Source organism: Cinclus cinclus, chromosome 18, assembly GCF_963662255.1.
Source record: "Cinclus cinclus chromosome 18, bCinCin1.1, whole genome shotgun sequence".
NCBI lineage: Eukaryota > Metazoa > Chordata > Aves > Passeriformes > Cinclidae > Cinclus > Cinclus cinclus.
Genome location: NC_085063.1, coordinates 15375042 through 15395881, shown reverse-complemented (window position 1 = coordinate 15395881; position 20840 = coordinate 15375042). Strand labels below are relative to the sequence as shown.

General features: G+C 42.3%; 1 protein-coding gene across 1 annotated transcript in view; it reads right to left on the bottom strand.

Annotated features, from left to right (window-relative positions):
- Positions 1–8904, bottom strand: part of PREX1 (phosphatidylinositol-3,4,5-trisphosphate dependent Rac exchange factor 1) — a 123367-nt gene extending 114463 nt beyond the window's left edge. The window contains exon 1 of the mRNA XM_062505361.1: positions 8740–8904. Within this exon, the coding sequence (XP_062361345.1) occupies positions 8740–8904 (165 nt within the window). The remainder of the gene's footprint in view (positions 1–8739) is intronic.
- Positions 8905–20840: the final 11936 nt, after the last annotated feature.

Sequence of the window (20840 nt, the reverse complement as noted above, 5' to 3'; positions counted from 1 at the left end):
GATTAACTGCAACAAGGTATTATTTGTATGGCTGATATGCTTCCACAAAAATAATTTCAGCAATGGGAATAGCAGTGAAAATCACTCAGTATCCTCACATGAACCTAAACGTTCCTGTAATTCAGTCCCACAGTCCCATCATCTCATACCAACCTTTAAATAATCAGGATTTAGAATTCGATGGCCTTCTCTGCAGCTCAAAGATATATGACATAAAATTGTCACTGTTTCCAGAACTGTAGCAAGTGGCATTGCCAGCTGGTTTGTAACAAGTTCTTGTGGTGATAGCACTGGGTGAAAGGGCAGACAGGCCTAAGATGAGCCTCACAATGCCAGAACAGTCACTTCTGCCTTTCTGTCCCTAGGTTCGAAGTGGCCTGTCAGAGCAACATTCAGCCTTGGGCATTCAGTGTCTCATGGCCTGACATATGGCACTCAGCTGTGTAAGCAAGGAGGAAGAAAGACTCACTAGGAAGAGTGAAGGGACTGTTTCCTTTTACTCTGCTCTTGAGATCTGCAGTTCAAAGGGAGCCAATGCCTCTTCAGATGAATGGCATCTACAGAAGGGTGAAGGTGATATGCAGAAGTCAGGTGTTTTAACCAGACAGCCACCCTGAGGATCTGTCCCAGTACACATCTGCTGCAGTTCTCTACATCTGCTACAATTTGACTCAATCACACCTGCAAGTAGTGTGAAAGCTTTAATCACACCTCATTGGGTAATTAAGCAGGACTCATCTGCCGCAATATTTAAATCCAACACTTTGGCTAGATCTCAAGCATGCTATTGATGCAATCCCTGGTCCAAGCCTCGATTTGTGATCCAGAAGGGAAAAGCAGTCAAAGGTAGTCTGGATGAGTTGGCTTTGCATGAATTGCATTGCTCCACAAAAAGCATTTGTAGCCGATTGAGAAAGGACATGGCTGCTTATTTCAAGTCTTTCCTTGTCTCTAGCTGTACTCACTCCTGGTAACCAGAACAGGCTGCCATTTGCACAGGAATTTCAAGCATCATTAAAATCAAAAGATACATCACCATTTACATCCTAAACCACACTAAAACTGTGTAAGGCCTTTACCATTGCAGACTGGAAATCCATTTGGGGAAACACAAAAACAGAAAAGGGATTCTACAGCTGGAGAGAAGACAGAAATTCACACAGTCCCTTTATATTTTCTTGTAAGTGCCAGAAGCAAACAATAGGCAGACAACAGAAATAAGTAATTTCTTGAAAGCTTAATCTGTCCCAGACTCATATGGGTGCCCAAAGGCAGACACTGCTCTAGGGAGATCCTGCTTTCTCAAGCCTCAGAAACCCTCTGTGTCGGGTGGCTCTGGGAGTGCCAGGATGTGCACATGGGAAAGCTGGCCTAAAACACATCACTCTCCTCCCCTTAGGAGGGTTCTGTGCTGCACTGCCAGGGCACCCCAGAAGTCTGAATACCTGACTGCTCCCGCAAATGCTTTTATGCTGACTCACAATCACTGGTATGAGCAATGAGTTGTCCCCAAATGCAGGTACAAACTTAAACAAACCTTTCTCTCCTGTGACAATAATACTCTGTATACTGTGCAAAACCTGTTAAGTAATCCGCTGCCTCACTCAGTACTGCTAAAGCCTCGGGAGTGCCTTGCACCAGGTGTTTTGGGCGCTAGACTTCAGGGCACGGACTAGAGAATTGAGATAACAGCAAAAAAATTCTCAGAAGTAAAAGCAAATTGCTTTTGAGAAAGAAAATTAAGCAATTTGATAAGCAACTTAGCATAATCTGGAGCAAAATGTAAAAATATTCTTGAAATATTTAAGGGATTGGCACAAAGGAAAAAAGAGCACTAAAAAGATAAGACATTATGTTAGGCATTAATAAGAGATTTCTAATACTAACAACATCTAAACACCAGGACAAACCATCAAAAATTAAGATCTTTCCATATCAGAACATGATGGGATGGTTTGTCAAGATTCTCTCCGAGGCTGGTTTTCATGACTCTAATGATACAATGTAAAATTAAAGAATTACATTTCCCACCCTGCCTACGGCAGAAATACTGTGTCACCTGGGGAGTAGAAAAATATCAAAGCTTTTAAACTTTTTTGCTTCCTATATTTAGGGACAAACAAGTTCCCATAATGGGTATCAGTCTGCTTCCTGCAAGTATCAGCCAAAACTGTTGTAAAATCAAATATGCATCCAGCTATGTCCCAAACAACTCTAATATTCTGCTCTCTGCGATGCTTGATTCACTTTTTGATCCCCATGCCCTTTTCCTACCAGAGCCCAGGGCCTCTGTCCCTCCCCTCCCTCAGCTCCCATGGTGCTATTGCAGGAGAGTTTTGCGGCAGAAGCACCAGCGTGGCTCTGGGAAAGCCCAGGGCAGCCAAGCAGTCCCTCCTCCCTCAGAGAGCATGGCACTTGTCCAAACAACAACTGGCACGCCCGAAATGAGAGGGAGGGACAAACGGCAACAGGGCTGATTGATCACAGCACAGCAACCAAGAGGAGAGAGATGCAGAGCCAGAAGGAGGTCAGACACCTCATTCCGAAGGATGTAACAAGACCAAAGTAGGTCTGAGATAAAGGGTAACAAGGCTCAGATGCACACAAAGCTAGAATGAGCTAAGGGAAGCAAAGAGAAATTAATTTTAGTTCTCACCTGCATGGCAGTAAACTGGTGAAACAACACATGGAGTTTATTGATATTTTCTCACCATGGAAATTCTGCAAGAGTGCAGAAAGAAGAAACACCTTTCACAGAAAAAACCTGCTGTGCTCCTATAAACTGATTTGTTAAGCCCCACTGTAAAAGGCATGGCCTCGGCACACTATTTTCAAAGCAACACACTAAGCTCATACTGCTCAGAGCAGGAGAGAACCTGGTATTGTGGATCCTCCAGCCCTGATCTTAGACCTGTGGCTGTAAACTCGGCTCTCTAGACCACAGGCTCAGATGAATAAATATTTCCAGAGCTTTCTCTTTACTTTTTGCTTTTTAGTTTTTCACTTTTACTTCATCTTTCTACATCCAGACTGTTTTCTTCATTTTCTTTCTTTGTATCTGGGGCAAAAGAACCTTTTAATCTATTTGCATTTCAGCCTTTAGCCGCTGATTTTGCACTACACTTGGTCTACACAGAAAACTCTACTAGCAGAATTGCCAACCCCAAATTCAAGACAAAATTCAAGACAAATTCATAACAAAAGCCCCTAAAAACTCAGGAGCATTTTTGTTTTGCTAATGTTCTATCTTCAATTTGTGCTTTACAATCAGAAGGGCTACAAACACAAAAGCCATGGTCTTCCTCAATTTACATACATCAGGAACCAGGCTTTAAAAAAAAAAAAAAAACTCAGTGACTTTACAACTAAACAGAACATCTTGATCATTTGCAGTTTTGACAACTGGTTGTAGGTGACCAACTGACCCAAAATAACAAATCAGCAAAGCTAATTCAGATCACTTCCAAACAATTTCCTTTCCCATCTCCTTTCTTCCCCCCAAATGCTCTTTTAGCTGTCTCACAATAAAGGAGCAACATTGCCTGAACCATATGGCTCACCTTTCAGAAGTGAAATCAGAATCAGTGTTTATCTGCAAGTACTAAGGGTGAGCAGGCTGAGAACAGGGTAGGACAGGAAACTTCAGCTCACAGCTGGGACAAATGGTCTGTTTGCTACTCTATTAGAGCACCAGAGCTCATCTTGGTTGCAAACAAGATTGTGAAATAGAAAGGGAAGGAGAGGGGAGGAAGGCCAAACAAAGCCTGTGATGTTTATCGTGCTTCAAGATGGGTGGAGTGCAAAACCCAGAGACAGATCAATTACACCTACAAAGCAAGCAAGAAGGGGGAGCTAAACATAAATATTTTGAGTCTGTAGGATGTGGGCTGATTTATCTCATGTCCTAATGTAACATTTTTACAATTGATAGGATTTAAGAGGACTTCTAGTTTTCATACAAAAATAAAGGAATGTATTATATTAAAACCTAAAAATAGTACTGGTACAATTAGTAATCCAATTTGATACCTGTCTGGCAAGAATAATTCACCTTTCCTACTGTTTTCAAGCCTGCACAGAACAAACAGCAATTGCTCAAGCTAAAAGTACATCCTGTCATTCTGACATTAAAATTTACAAGTTGGTGGTTTGTCTCTGGAAAGATGAAAAAGACATATTTATATACCACGTAGAGAACAATTTGGCTTTATATATTTGCAATTATCTAAGCTGTGGGAGCTGCACGTGCAGGTTTGAGCTGAATGTTGGGTGAAATAAATGAATGTGGGGAGGGGGGGAAATGTGGTGCAACAAAATACCTACCACTGCAATCCAGCGTATTGGATAACTACTGCTCCAACACTTCCACATGTAATTCATTATTGTAGCTACAAAATGGTAAAAAAAACCTGTGTCTCCTTACTTGAGAGCTGGTCTTTACTGCAGTATTAGTGTCAGATTTGACTGGGTTTCTGTGGAACGAAACAGTCAAACACAGCAGAACCTTTCTTTCCCCAACAGACTGTGCATGACCTCTCCATCCCCAGTGACACTTCAAGCACGAGCAGTTCCCCAGAGCCTGGCCAGGGTTGAGGGCTGCACCCCGCAGCCCCCGCAGCCTGCTGGCAGCCCCCACTCCCGCACGGGACTGCATGCCCCCCGACAGCTGCTGCCACTTACCCAGCTGGTCACTCTCACGGGATTATCACCTGCTGTGATTCCATCACACACAAAAACACGTATTTACAAAATTGCTAGGACTATAGAAACATTTCACGTATACAGTACAGAGTTAAAAGAGGCCAAAGGATTCACTGAATCCTAAAGTCTGAAGACTGAAAATCCTTATGGTTTATGATCACACCAGAGACTTACAACAGAATTATCGGCTTTTATGTCTTTGAAGTTTATCTTACTCCTGAAACTTTTACTAAAGCTCCATTAGGTTCTGATAATTTTCCATTTTGCTTCTTCTATAATCAGTAGTTCTTTAATGATGTTAGCAGGAGTTAATTTCCATCTACTCCAAGCAGGTCTCCCTGCTGCTTAAAAAGTTTGGCTGTGTAATGAGCCTTTACTAGTTAGTAACACAGCTGTGTAACTGAAGTATTGTCTATTAATACTCCTGAGTTACACAGCATTTCTTCAAGGATGATTCCATAATTAGCAATAATGCCATCCCTGTCTAACAAAATGGCAAATAAGACAAAACACAATATTGTGTGTCTGTATGTCCATAATTAAATCAGTAACTTTAGGTCATCAGCAGTGAGCTGGTAGAAAAGAGTTTTCCCCTCTCCTTCCTTATTTTGAAGAAATATCTAGGACAGTTCAGACTATTGAAATAATGGCATACATATAGTATCATATCTGTATTATATTACAATTTAATATAAAATCCAGGCTGTTTTAAAAAACAGCTATATCCCTTGGAATTGATCACCTCACCCTGTAAGATGTGGAACAAATCCCAGAGTAAAGCTGTTGGGTTTCATTTTCTCCATAGTTATGATGCATTGAAAATATATATGAAATACTATACTATAATAGGTAACACAGATGAATATATATATATGTATATGTATATATATATACACATAATACAAATATCAATAGCAGTACCAGAAACTAAACAGGAGCTAAACTGACTAGGAACACTTTCTCATGTCCAGAATTAAATGCAGTAAAATTTCTACAAATCACATACAAAATGAAAAATGATAGGACATCTAAGTTAAATTTGCCGATATAACTCCATTTGTCAAAATTAATTTACGTATAAAACATAGCAGATTCTAGAGACTATTTTATTTAAATAAACACTGTAGCATTTTCATTAATGAGTACACAAAAAATATTCTTAACAGTGAATAACAATTTTTATTGTTAGAAAATAAAACTACATGTTCTATAACTTTAATTATTTAATTATAACTTTAATTATACTTTATCTTAAACTTTATATACTCACTTTATTAATTTATGAAAGCAAAATATGCACCACAATCTTTTAGACAAAGCAAATAAGGGCTGAGTCCTTACACTAATAATGAACCTATTTTCCCCTGCAGCTTAGTGGGAAAACGTTTCTAAGCATAGAAAAAGAAAAGAAAAAGGAAACTTTTCCTTATATATGATCACATATTCATCTCCTAAAAGAGATTAAAATACTGTAAGTAAATTGAAGTTGCATTGATTTATTTGCAAATGTGTAGTACCATACACTTAGAAGATTCTAAATTTTTAAGAGATTCTTGAACATTACCAGGGAACACAGGAAGCTGCTGCTAGCAAGCAACTTCAATGCTGCGAATAAACCCATAGAATTTAGCTGTTTGCTTTTTAAAACACTGTTTATTGAGAACACTTAATGAGGACTAGGGCTTCAATAGCAAATATTTAACCAAGAGCACAGATTCCCTCACATAAGCACTACTGTCCCAGCCTACTTGGGGGAAACACATTATGATGATAAAAGATATGAGATTTAGCCTTCCTTTATTTAACCCAAACTACTGAAGTTTTTTGAGCAAAGGAACCCGTACCCCACATCTGTCTCATCTCCTTTTTGACAGCAACAAGTTTCCAGAAGATCGGGGTACTGCAGCTCTCCTGCACAGAAATGCAGTCTTTCAGTGCAGCCAAAATTACATCTGGATCATATGGAGTACAAAGCATTTCAGTACCACTCACACTATGGAGGAAACAACCAGCCTTGCCCAGCCACACTCATTAACTGCATCTAATCCCAGTGATTATATAGATTATATTATTCTTGCACATATTATTATCCTTGCACTGTCCATTGTGAGAGGTGGGGCAGAATTCTTTCCTGGGGGCTGTCTTGTTAGAAGGATTAAGTTATGGTCATCCACATAATTTATGCAGAAAATATTTCACACTCCGAATTTCATTTCTAAAAATTTAATCCCACTACTGCTCCTTTTACCCTGACACACTGAAGTAGATCCTCATTTTCCTTTACTTGGGGCTAACACCATTCAGCTCTCCAGAAGCAGTTGTACAGAGATTCAGGCCGTAAGATGTAGGTCAATGACTGCAGAAACGGACATTATTTAGGACAGCACATTAACATTTCACATGTGCACCAAGTTAAGCCTGTGTATGAATGCACTCTAAACTAAGGCCCAGAGATAAGAAAGATCCTATCCCTCAGTGCTTTACTAAAACATAATTATCAAAAGACAAATTCCACAGGGGGGTAAAGCTGCACTTCCAGAACCAACATCACAAGATAATACTGTAGCCACTCTACAGCTGGTGACAAAGTGCCTCGAAGGGCTCCGACTGCCAGCAGCACGAGCTAAGACCTCAGCCAGTGCATTCCTTCAGGATCTTCTCCTGCCATTACCTAGGGCCTATTACTGCTGCTCTAATGAAAACTGCCAAGTCAATGAATACAAATAAATAAAAGACCTGCTTTGTTTTTTTTAATACATGAAAATCCAATTTAGCTAACACTGTGAATTCATTTAGCTGTAAGAACTGGAATAAAAAATATATGTAGCTTGAACCTACAATCTAGACTACAACTAAAAAAAAAATCTCAAATTCAGTACTTAGGACAGAGGAGTTTTCTGAGGGATTTTGGTTTTGTCTCATCTACAGGGTGGGGCTCTCCTACATCTTACAGCTTTTAGAAGAAAACCTCCCTGCACTGAGACAGAACCACAGTTCTAAATGAAGCTAACTGGCACTTCAGTTGAAAAACTCAAATTAAAGGCTCCGAGTTAAACTACTGGAGAGAGAAGAGGGTTCAAGTAGAGACTAGTTCATAAAGCAACCACATCCTTGTCATTTATCTTTTATGCTACACAGTTTGCCACTTTGGTGAATCTGAAAAACACTGAAGACAAGCTGATTTTAAAAAGCAAAGAAACAAAAATCTTGCCAGAAGGACAGGTCAAAAGGGGCTCAGGGTCTAAGCCCTTTTAGACAAAACCAGAGTTTAGTCTTCATCTAGGAAAACACCAGAAAGAATTTCTACCCTGACCAACTTCTAAGAAATCTCTGCAGATACTTCCTTTGCTTTGATTCTTGATCTCTGTGTGATCACTAGTTAATATATTTATTTATTTATTTTATGATGTATCTGTTATCTAGCAACTTTTATGGCAGGCTCTCCTGCAGTAGGAGTGTTTGCAGGAGTGTGGTGGTACACAGATGAATTCCACATTTAGAACCTATACAGGAAAATGGAAATATCCAGACGGATTTTTTCTTCCGAACTAGCCCGTGGATAATTTCAGAGGCAGGTATAATTGTTTCCACATGCACAGACACACCGGCACAATCACAAATTTCTGTTTACCATTAAACAAATATATACGTACAATATTTATTTGTAAATAACTGACAGTAAGATTAGATTTTTCAAGCGGGTGTAAAAGCTACTTCTAAACAACAGCAACAACCGAAGGGACGAGGTGCTCAGAGAGCAGACCCGTTCCCGGGTCCGCTCCTGGCACCGCGCGGGGCGGGAGCGCTGCGGGGCCGGCGCTGCCCGCGCTCCGCGCCGGGGGCGAGAGAACCGCGGCTCCGCCAGCGCCGCGCTCGCCCCCGCCCCGGGCCCCTCCTACAGAAACCCCATCTCGGCGGCGCGGACTCGGCCACGGGCACTTTCACAACTCGTGCCCCGCCGCCGTCGCGGCCCCGGCCCGCCGGGAGGAGCCGCTCCGGGCCCCCGAGGGTGCTCCCCAGCCCCGCGGTGCCACTCACCGACTGCAGGAAGCGGAGGGTCCCCACGTAGTCGCGCTCGGTGCTGAGGATCTCGTTGAGGACGCAGAGGCGGAGGCGCAGCTGGCGGTCGGTGTCCTTGGGGCAGCCGGCGGGCTCGGCGGCGCCGGGGGCGCCGGGCGGCTGCGGCTGCGGCTGCGGCTCCATGGCGGCGGCGCGGGCCGGGCGCTCCGCTCCCTCAGGAGCCCCCCATGGCCCCCTCGGCCCTGCCTCGCCCGCGGGCGGAGGCGCTACAGGAGCCGGGCGCTGGGCGAAGCCCGGCTGCGGGACATGCTGGGATAGCGGCGCGACACCGCTGAACAGAGCGCCAAGGGAGGTCCCGGGGGCAGAGCGGGGGAGCGAGGGCGGGAAGGACGGGGCGGGCGCAGGCGGCGGAGCCCGGCCCCGCGGGCAGGCGGAGGACAGCGGGGCGGGGCGGGGCGACAGCGACGGGAGGGTGGCTTCCTCCTCTCCTCGTCCGTGCCCCTCGTAGCGGCGTGTATTCCTCACACACAGCCCTCAAACATACACACACACACACGCACACGCAGTCCCTCACACGCACACGCAGTCCCTCACACGCACACACAGCCCCTCACAAACACACACACACACACACACAGAGCCCCTCACAAACACACACACACGCAGCCCCTCACGCACACACGCAGCCCCTCACACACACACACACACAGCCCCTCACAAACACACACACACACAGCCCCTCACACACACACACACACACACACAGAGCCCCTCACAAACACACACACACACAGCCCCTCACACACACACACACACACACACAGAGCCCCTCACAAACACACACACACACAGCCCCTCACACACACACACAGTCCCTCACACACACACACAGCCCCTCACACACACACACACAGCCCCTCACACACACACACAGCCCCTCACAAACACACACACACAGAGCCCCTCACACACACACACAGCCCCTCACACACACACACAGCCCCTCACACACACACACAGCCCCTCACACACACACAGTCCCTCACACACACACACAGCCCCTCACACACACACACAGTCCCTCACACACACACACAGCCCCTCACACACACACACACACACAGCCCCTCACAAACACACACACACAGAGCCCCTCACACACACACACAGCCCCTCACACACACACACAGCCCCTCACACACACACAGCCCCTCACACACACACAGCCCCTCACACACACACAGTCCCTCACACACACACACAGCCCCTCACACACCTCCCCGCACCCGCGCTCCCCCATCCCGTCCCGCATCCAGCCCTCACCTCCAGCTCCCCTCGCCCTGTGGCTCCCGCAGTTCACAGGGACAGTGCCGAACAGCGCAGCTGGCCCCGAGCACTGAATTGACTCACCCCTGCAGGCCTGGCTGCCCCTGCTGAGGGCCGGCACACACGGACAGCGGGACAGGCACACAAGAGTGCACGCAGCACAAGGGACACGAACGTGCAGGAATTGGTCTTCTGTCCCTGGGTGCCGCGGGTCCGAGGGAAAGCGCCGAGGGGAGAGACTGGCCAGGGTGACTGCGGGTTCTGTGCAGGTCTCAGCTGCGCTGAGGAGCGCTCTGGGGTGTGGGAGAGCACTGCAGAGCGGCTCTGGGACATGGACAGGGAAGCACAATCTCCAGAAGGTCAGATTAGACTCTAAATTCACTGGTTTTCTTTCAAGTTATTTACATTTAATCTTTCATTTTCTTCTGAAAGTCACTACAGCATTTTCATTTATTTACTAATTTTGTGTCCAGTTGATTTCTATTTTTAAATCATCAAATGTTCTTGGGATTTTTTTCTGTTTGGGGCAAGAGGCAGGAGGCAAGACTTTATTTTTAAAAAGCCTAATTGAATAACAATACACCGTTAGAAGAAATTACCATCACGAAAGCTACGCCCCCACCCTGTGGCTGAGTAAGAAAGTTGATAGTTTTAAAGTTGTTATTTTGCTATCTTTGTTTCCCATGTTTTCCTCAAAAATCCTATAATAATTTCATTTCTGTAGCAAGTGCTGAGACAGGAGCCCATCACAGCATAAGTAGGATGTTACTGGGGCAATGCCTCCACCGCCAGAGGGTGAGTGCCTTTCTGTCACCATGCTGCATTGCTTCAAAACACTCCTCTAGCTTTAGTGGCAGTACTGAAAGCATCACTGTCTAAGGATTTTAAAAAGGATGTTACTTGTGACTGAAAGGATAAAAACAATAAGGGAAAAGGCTTCCATTAAGACTAAAGGTAGGTCTTTCACTCCTTTTTTAGAACGTGTTTTCTTTTGGCTATAGGAAAATTCAGTTTGGCTAAGTCCAAATTATTGCAGACATGCACATAATCCTTACTTTTGGTTGGACATTCTGTTAGTTGCTAGTGTGGACTTCTATTTTAAAGAAAAAGACTATGCAATTAGCCAGCAAGCTCTTTTATTATTGAAGGGCTACTATCTGATAACTGATGAAACTCCACCTGAAAATATGTTCCTTCTAGTTTGTTTTCTTTTTGCTTCATTTTAATTTTTTGTACTTTTTAACAGGAAGAAGTTCACAACTACTGCTCAGTTTTGAAGAGAATTTTTACTGCCAATATGTGTTTTCAAGTGCGCACTTCAAAAACAAACAAAAAATGTTGTTACTTTGTAAAACAGCCAGGGAGTCAATTACAAGGAGTCTGACATCAAGCACCATGAATTCAAGGTTTTTCATGAATATGTCATTAATTTACACGTGCTTGTACGTTGTTTGCAGCTGTTACATTTTTATGTTGTCTCTTCCAGTAGCAGCAAGGTGGTAAGGTCTCCACATGGTATCATAATACCAAAGAAAATAATCATCCATGATGTGTTTGTCTGCACACTGGCTGTATTCAGCCTTGCAGAAGAAAACGTGATTCACTCTTGACCTGCTGAAGGCTCTAGGAAAGCCCCAGAAAGTTGCCTGAGATGACTCCAGCACCTGTTTATTGAATGGCAGCAGCTCATTTAAATTCCAACATTGCATCTGTGGATATACAGAGTAATTCTAGAAACTTCAATCAAATGTAATGTAGTTAGTAGAGATTTCCACGTGTGTGGTTAAAATCAGGTTCTGGCCTGTGTGCAGCATACATGAGTCACCTCTCACCTGCCCCTATATAATTCATTGCAGATAACTGATTTTGCTAAAGCCACTGCTGATTTATTCTAGCTAAGAACTAATCCCTTTGATTTCTACAAATGATTAATCTTCAAGCAAGATATATGGAGGTAGTTTGCAGTGAGCTTTGCAGAAATTATTTATTAGCTTCCCACTCTGCAAGAACCTAGACTGCCAGTGGAGCATTTGCATTTCTCTTTTTAATATCAGCCTAAAAATAGATTAAAGATAAAGATGATCAGGTAACTTGACAGCAGAGTGATTTGGAACAAATAGAGGTTTAGAGTGAACATGGTGGACAAAGAAAAAGAATTGCTAGGAAGGGTTGGATGGAATTCTCTGTGATTAGAGGATAATATAATACACACATTCAGTTAAACTCTGAAAGCACTTAATTAGACACATGGCGTGTGGTAAAAGGACATAAGTATTGCATCCATTTGAAAACAGGGAAACTGAGATGCTTAGGTCTGAAGTGGCTGCCCAAGAGTACTGCAAATATGTAAAAGAGAGCCCACTCAAAGGGGCCCCCACAATGTCACACGAGTTGCCAGTCAGCAACTCAGACCTTACCCCGGGGTGGTTGTGATGACACAGCAGTGCCCAAGGCTTGGGCTTCTCCTTGGCGTCCCCACTTACTGGATAACTCTAATATCCTAGAGAAAACTCAAGGTTAACACCACCTCATGACAAAAAGGATTTGGGATTTGAGAGGAAAGAGAGAGATACTGTAAACTGTGTCATGGGACCTGCACGCAAGCTTTTGTAAAATGTTGCATCAGTGTCTCACTTGGCAGAGGGACACACAATGAGAACGGAGAGTTGCAGCCTTCCCATGAGGTCAGGGGAGATGGACAAAAATTTTGAAAATATTCCTGGTATTGAACTCACTAATTAATTGGAAATACAGCTTATTTCTTTTTCATAGGTTTCACATTTGTCAAATTGGGGAAGAAGCATGTATTATTTCATACAGTCTGTAGTCAAGTCAAAACATTCAGTTTTGGAAGACACTCTGGGAGAAGGCAGATATTTGCTATTACTCACTCCTCTGGTACCCTTTCTTTCCACTGTCTGATTCACTTATTTCATCATATTTCCCCTCTTTTGCTCTTCCTCAATCATAACCACCTACTTAAAACTAATAACATACTAAAAAATGCATAATTAGATTTTCATTATGTTCTTTCCTGACATAATTTTTTTGATTATGTAATTAAGGGTTCTCACTGAGCTCTTGAATTGAGAGAAGATTTTTGGTTTAATTAATCAAATGGTCCTTCTCAATTCAGGGTATTTTTAAGCAGTTTTAAGTCAGGTGCAGAAAGTGTTTCTATTATTCCTGAAATAATGCTGTATGATCTGATCTTCACCCTCTAAAGCCAACAATGAAGAAGAACTGCCTTGATGGCAGGCTCAGGTATATTTATCTAAAGAAAAGAACATGTATCAGACTTCAATATACTGGAAGTAGGATTTTTTTTTAAATTTTGTAAATTCTTCTTTTTTTTCTTTTGCAAATTGGAAGCTTGTCAGATTTTTATTAAATTAAACTGGGGTTGTTCCAAGTGATTTTTTTTTCCCCATATAAAACCATTTACAAATTTGCAACTCCTTACATTATTTTCTGACAAATTAACATTCTTACAAAATTTATTCTTTGGTGAGGGGGGGTACTAAAAATGGCTGCTGGGAGCTTTGCAGATTGTATGCAAGTAAGTATTTGCCCTGAGCTAAGACAATCAAGCAAAGGTTGATTCTCTGTATTTTGTTCTCTGTAAGTACATGAAGTAAAAATAACATGAAAAATAGTACTTGTTTTTGTTTTTGTTATAAATCACTTCTTCCTGACTGTGTTTGCATTATTTCCTCTGCCAGTACATTGAACAGGAAAAGCCACTTACCTCTGTGTCAGCATAACCAATGTACAGAAATTGCAATAAGGACCTGGAGGCTGGAATTATGTAGCCGGTTCAAAACTCATGGTGTTTTCACAACTAAAGCTGGGAACAATCTTCTGCGTGGAACAGAGACTTGAAGATCAGAGAAAAAAATGTTTTATGTCATATAAATACACGTGGAATACATGGCATCCATCCACCTGCTCTCCCTTTTTCCAGTTCCATTCTCAGCTTTTCCTGATGCAACTCAGTGGTGTTGATGATTTCGGGGCAGCTGTCTGGCATTGCTGCCCTTCAGTGTGCTGAAGGGGTTTGGTGAATTGTTCTCAGCTTAAGATCAGAGCGTGCTTGAGGGACTGACTGGGCTGTGGCCCACTGTGTGCTAGGTGAGGAAAACGAGCAAACACCACAGAACATGCTGCTGCTGCATCTCCTGTGTCTTTGACACCTGGTGTTCCCAAAGCAGCTGTACAGAGATGTAAATTCTGGGATTTATTGTCTGCACCTGCAATTTTTGGTCAGATTTTGTTTCATATACTGGAATATATGAGTAAACTAACATGCATTTGTGAGACAATATTTGAATTCTTCTCCACTAAATACTGTGAGTGATGGAGATCTGCATTTGATAACCTAAGGATCTTTGCTAAGGATGGGCTGAGCCAGTTTGATATCACATCAGCACAAATCATCACACTTCCTTGTATCCAGTACGAAACTCTCTCCGTGGTTATTGTAGTGCACATATTTTGTATCTATAAAACTGAATTCATGTAACTGGGAAACATTTAGTCCTGTGTATAGCTTGGCCTCTGTTTTTATTGTTGAACTTAAGTTAACTGAAGTGTGAGCTCCCCTTATTTCCCTTTTGACATTGCTGCATGTTTTCACCACTTCCTTTGTGACACTGGTGAACAGGATCAGGAACTGATCAGCTGATCCAGCTCAAATTAACTGGAAGGCAAACAAACAAAAGGTCCTTTTTTAGTCAGGTTTGCTCCCTAACAGGCTCAGTGTGCAACCCCCCAGAGCTACTGGCATGAGAGGAGGTGTTCGGTCCTGTGGTAAGGGCAGAGCTGGGCAGGGCTGGGAAAGGATGGGATTGCCTCCTTTGGAGTAACTCACCTGCAGATCAGTTTAAAGCCAGTTGTGAAACTACAGCCTCGCACAACTGCCTGCATCAACACTGGATGAAGACCGTGGTATTATAACCATTTGTAAAAGGTCAGTGCATGGCCTGTGAGCTCACAGTGTAGGGGGAGAAAGACGCTCTAGGAAATCATCACCAGCTCGAACAGAACACTAATCAACTACAGCAGTCTCACTAGGGAAGGGGAATCAGACTTTTTTTGTACTATTGATATTTTCAAAACAGGCTTTTTTCTTTTTGTCTGGTTGATCTTGTGCAGAAACATGAAAAGTAAGTGTATCAATAAAAATGCCATTAAACTGACAGTGTCACATGTGAAATCACAGAACATTTTCATTTGAATTACAATATAAATATTATACAAGTCTTAACAGGTAACAGAGTTACAAGGAGGTTCATGTGCTTTGGAAGATGGAACTGTAGGCTCGATGTTATGCTGAGGTTGCCTTTCGGGGGGAAAAAAGATAATTTGAGAGAAAATGCTTTGTTTAAACAAAAACTACTTACCAAAGCCAAAGGTATCTGTCTCTGGCCTGCACAATGTTTGGCTTTTATAGCTCGTAGGGACATCCGAGTGTGAGGGGAGCATAAAGTGTGCAGGGTTAAGCAGAATGTTCTTTCCCATTCTCAGGATGCTTTCACCTGGATTGTGCAGTCAGTTTTACACCTTTACATCCATTGCTGACCTTTGTGATCTTTTATTACATCAATAGTCCCAGATGCTCAAATGGACATCCACAATTCAGACTTTTATGGGAGTCCTTGGAGAGTTCTGACAGCAGCCCTGAGCTCTGTCAGTCCCTGGGGAAGGTGTCTTTTATGCTTCCTTTCTCCCAAGCACAAGGAGAGAGAACGGCTCTGTAAAAGTGTGCAAAGTCTTCTCTTGGAATGGTTGATGCTCTGTTTGTGGCTTGCACTAGACCTGTATTGTCATTGTTCCAGCACCAAGGTCCCTGCAGACTTCCATCTTTCCTGTGCTCCTCCAGAGGGGTGGAAGGCAGTGGTTTGTGCGTGAAGTGTGGGCTTTGGTATTTTGGAAATTCTGTTTGGTACTCAGGGCAGCAAAGCACAGCTGTGTGAGTGCTCACACAAATAGACCAGCTGAAGTCACTGACAATGCTCACTTACTAAAGGGTGAAATGGGCTGGGTTAGTAATTCTGACTCTCCACATTTCATTGGGAGCATTATATGGAAATTATTTTTCCATTCTACTGGCTGAACAGGTTACAGAACCATTTCAGTTTCAAATTGAACATGCTGCCTTAGAACACCAGACCAGGACAGTTAACAGGTTCCTCTGTGTCAGTTCAACATATTGCAACCCAGATTTTATACCTTTGCTTTTTGTAACTTTCTTTAAAGGGTAACTGGGACTTAAGTGATAAAGTACAGAGACAAGAAGAAACTAGAACACTAAAATAGTGGTTTTGGAAAGAAGGCCAAAAGATATAATGTAAAGATGAGACAGAGATGTTCAAGAAGATTGTGGAAAAGTTTCCATTGACAATAGCATAGAAAAATAATTTTGCACTTTATAAACAGGACCAGTCTGGACAGAGAGAGAAAGGATCTGTTCCATAGCTCCAATTTCTACACACACTCTTCAGTTTTGTCAATATGTTTCTTCTGATCCAGTAACATTTAATCTCATAAAGCATTTGGGAAATACTGCAAGGACAAAGAAAATGAAGCTTAAATAAGAGTGGCTGGATAGCTTACTGGACCTGTTGGGTTATGCATGTTAAATCTAGTCCAATAGGAAGAAGATACAATAAGCAAAACCAAAACAAAGCTCCTTTTGTCTCAATGAAGATTCCTCTAAAGAATACCTAACTGCAACTCAAGAATAAATGAGTTCCATAATGAGCAGAGAGAGGAAGCCCTTCCTGCTGAGAGGAAAGGAAACAAGCCTCCTTAAATATGAACCAAGGAGCCAAGAAACTGGCTTTGTGAAAGACATGAAGAGTTCTGCACATATATGAATAAGGTCTATACTGTACGGTAAAGCTAGGGACATTTCTTCATGACACTCCGAGTTTCTTAGAAGAAATGATGAGACATAAAGATCAGATTAAAGGTCAGAGAGAAGGTCATTTATAATTTTAATTCTTCATAGAGATACTCGTATCTTCTGACTGAAGTAACCCTGATAAAATCCTATTACAATTGAAAACCAGGATGTTCAGGATTCTGTTTCCTTTGTTTTTACCGAATGCAAGGTTTCTGTCAACAAAATCTGCCTCGTTATACAGGTACCTTGGTGAAAAGCAGAGTGCTGTGCAAAGGAGGCTGTTCTTGGCACACACACAAGGTGGAACAGCCAATTCTGTGCCATTCAGATACACACAACACTAACTAGCACTCGCTTGTGTGGCAAGTAAGGTCTCATTATCACCTCTCAGACAGGAAATTTGGAAGTGAATGATTATCCAGCCCCGGGTCTTCCACCTCTCCAGCATCTCAGGCTGTGGGAGCTACTCAATTGCATTTGCATCTTTCCAAACAATTACACTTCTCACTCTGCAGGCAAAAGCAGTTTGAAAAAATATTTTTCCCAACTGCTTCCTCACTCTGGCTGCTATTTTAAAAATAAATAACACTTTTTGTTGTTTCAAAACATGCTGTTTCTAATGTTTCTCTGTATTTAGGTAATTGCAGACTTTTGTGGCCTAGATATGATTCTAAACACTGTAAAAGGAAAATAGCTTGAAATTTTCAAGCCTGGATATGTTAAGCTCTTAAAATGACTGTGTTTAGGGCTGCTGCTCATCAGAAACACACACTGCTTTCAGTGAGCACAGTGGTTGTTCAGTAATACGGGCCATGAAGGCAATAATATTTGAGTATGTGAACACTTTGATTTCAAGTCTGATCTTCAGATTCTATTGCCTCTCTGGTTGTCTGAACACTGTTATATTCCTAACACATCCTCTTATGGCTACATATTCTTTGTTATTGTGACAAGGAATAGAGGTTGCAGTTCAGCATCGAAGGGTCTGTGTCTACTTGTGCTCAGCACATGTGATTAATGCAATACTTGTGAGTCTGGTACCACAACTGATCTCTGGATTGGATCCTTCTGCCAGGACACGGGAAAAGAAAAATTCTCTAACTTGGTCTTGATCGAAAGGTGGGATTTTAACAAAGTTATTCTGTAGGATAAGTGTCTGCTTTCTTAGGATAGGTTGTTGAGCCTTTGAAAAGTGAAAAATATGAAAACTGCATATTTGGGGTATAGCCAAAGTGTGTATTTCATATTTTTTTATAAGAAAGTTCAAGTTCTCTTGTGTGAGAGAGAACTGTGCATCTGATCTGTCCTGAAGGCTTTATAAGGAAAGAAGAATTTAATTTGTATAGACTTAAAATTGTATAAATCTCACTTATTCCAAATGCTGCTAGTATCCTTCATAACTTCAAGGTAAAATATTGGGCTAAAAGGTAAATCGCAGCAGCAAGCAGAAGTGCTGCAGTCAGGTCTGAGAGCTGGGTGGGGGCTGGCAGTAGTGCAGGGCTGGCAGAGGTGCAGGGCTGGCTGAAGTGCAGGGCTGGCAGTGGTGCAGGGCTGGATGCAGCAGCTCCTGCCTGGCCTGTCAGTGGAAATGAAAGGGAGTGCATTGTCTATAAACATAATGGTGAAATGTCTTGTAATACCACACAAATACTTGTGTAATTACTCACTTAATAGTTACCTCAATTATACTGCAGTGGGAGAACATTTTACTATGTGGATTTATAGATTTTAGGGCATACAGTGTTGAAGTGGAAGAATTTAGAGAGCTGAGATAGTGAATCGAATGAGGACCCCCCCTGGGAAAGCCACTAGCAAGTACATTACTGGACAGCAGGAAAAGTGGCTGGAAGCCCGGCAGAATAAATAAAATCAGTCCCAAAGGAAATAATTAAAAATGGGCAGAAGGGAAAATAAGTTCTATGCTAATGTTGGGCTGGGAACTAACCTACTATACAGACCAGAGCTGGTTTTCCAAGAATTTCCCTGTCCATTCTGCACCTATTTTTAGAGTGTGGTTTCCTTCCTAAAGCAAACTGTGTATCAGTATGCCAGTGGTAAAGTGCTGCGAGGCTAGCGCTGTCAGTCAGCACAGAGCACCTGGCCTCTGGGCAGAAATCCAGAGCAGCTCCTTGCCAAGGAAGTAGCTTGTACAAACCATGAACTCTGTCACCTGTTAGGCATTGTTTGCTCATGATTTATGTCTTGCACTACAGAGTATTTGCCACGATGAGCTATTTACAGCAGTTTAATAGTAATTCTTGTAATTGGCACTGAATCCACTGGCAAACACGTGCATGCAGACACATGTATTTCTTCCCCCTTGGTCTGCCTTGTCTCCCAGTGGAAAGGCTTGCTGTCTTTGTTTGCCTGCAGCCAGTGATACACATCATGCAGCTACACTCTGCAGCATGGTGCTGTGCTCACTAGCAGCATTGGACTGGACTGTGCTGCTTTTGAATTAGCCAAGTAACTCACATTCTTTCCTCAGAAATCAGCTGCTGTAATCTTAAAATACTTTGAGGAAAAGAATATTTGAAAGTAGTTTTAAGAATGATATCAAGCCCATTATTCTTTCATTGCATTTAGTTACACAGTGATGCCAATGTAAGGAGAGCACTGTGTGCTGAGCAGGCCTAATTAGACATTAGAACAGTCTGTATCTGGTGACTGAGACCTTATGTGGGCTGGGAGACACTGAGCCATCATGCCACATGCTGGAAAGCCCAGGTGCATTTTGGTGCTCCGGTGAAAGAAGCCCTTGATGAGGCCCTGTTAAAATGTAAGGTAGACTAAAACTTTTGTTTTTTATGATATATTGAGCAGGCAGACTTATCAGGCAGGTGATGGGGCTCCACTAATATTGTGTCAAAACCCCAATCAAATGCACCTTTAAGGGCAGAGTTTCAGTCCCTTCCCTGTTAGTGTGTTAATAGCTATTGTTTCTTTGACAGGCAATCTTCGCGGCCTCATTCAGGCATTTTTTGCTTTTACTTTAGAATACTGTAAAGTAGTCATATTACATTCATGTGCATAGCCAGGTGTAGCTGCTGAGTCACAGGGCTGTCCATAGTACTATGACTTGGTGAGTAGCTACTAGGTTTGAAGGCTGTATATTATGTCTGCCTTTTTGGGGGTTCATAAATGGTTATTTACGAAGAAGAACAATTGGTTTCTTCCCTGTTCTGCTTGTTCTGGAGTTGGATAGAGTTGAACCATGGGAGTCATAACACCATCTTACCTGTCCTGGTCATTTAAAAAATGAATTTGTTTCCTGTTTCCTCATCAAGTTGCAAACATATTAGACAAGTGGAGGAGAAAGAGTATACAGTCACTTCTTTGTGAGATCTCTGGATGAAATTATTCTAGCTCAGTCTCCCTAGTCAGAGCTATTTTGAGTGACATTCTGGTTAGAAACAAGCAATTTCTAGGCTTATCTTCGCATATCAAATCACCTATGATTTGTGAGAGCATATTTTTCATTTTTAAGTAGATGCATAGCTTTTGAGATTGGAGAGAAAAACTTAAAAACATGAATTCTTATGATTGGAAGGCCAAGAGAGAACATTTTTAAGAATAATTTTTAAATTTTGTAAAATCTCATGTCTTTTAAGACAATCTGATAGTGTGGGAAGCTGTATTTCTGCTTCAATATGCTTGGATTTAGCACTGTAGAAAAAACTACCTGATGATAAAGGCTGCCAGGTTCTCAGCATAGAGAAATTTTTCAGCTACCTCAGTCATCTACTTGGGACATGTTGACTCAATCTTGCTTTGGCACAGAAAGCAAAAGCCTGGGACATATTTAATATTTGCCTTTGTATGTTGTGTGAGACATTGTGTTAAAACATGAGAACGGAAATGAGGTTCTGATGCCATTTTCCGCTTT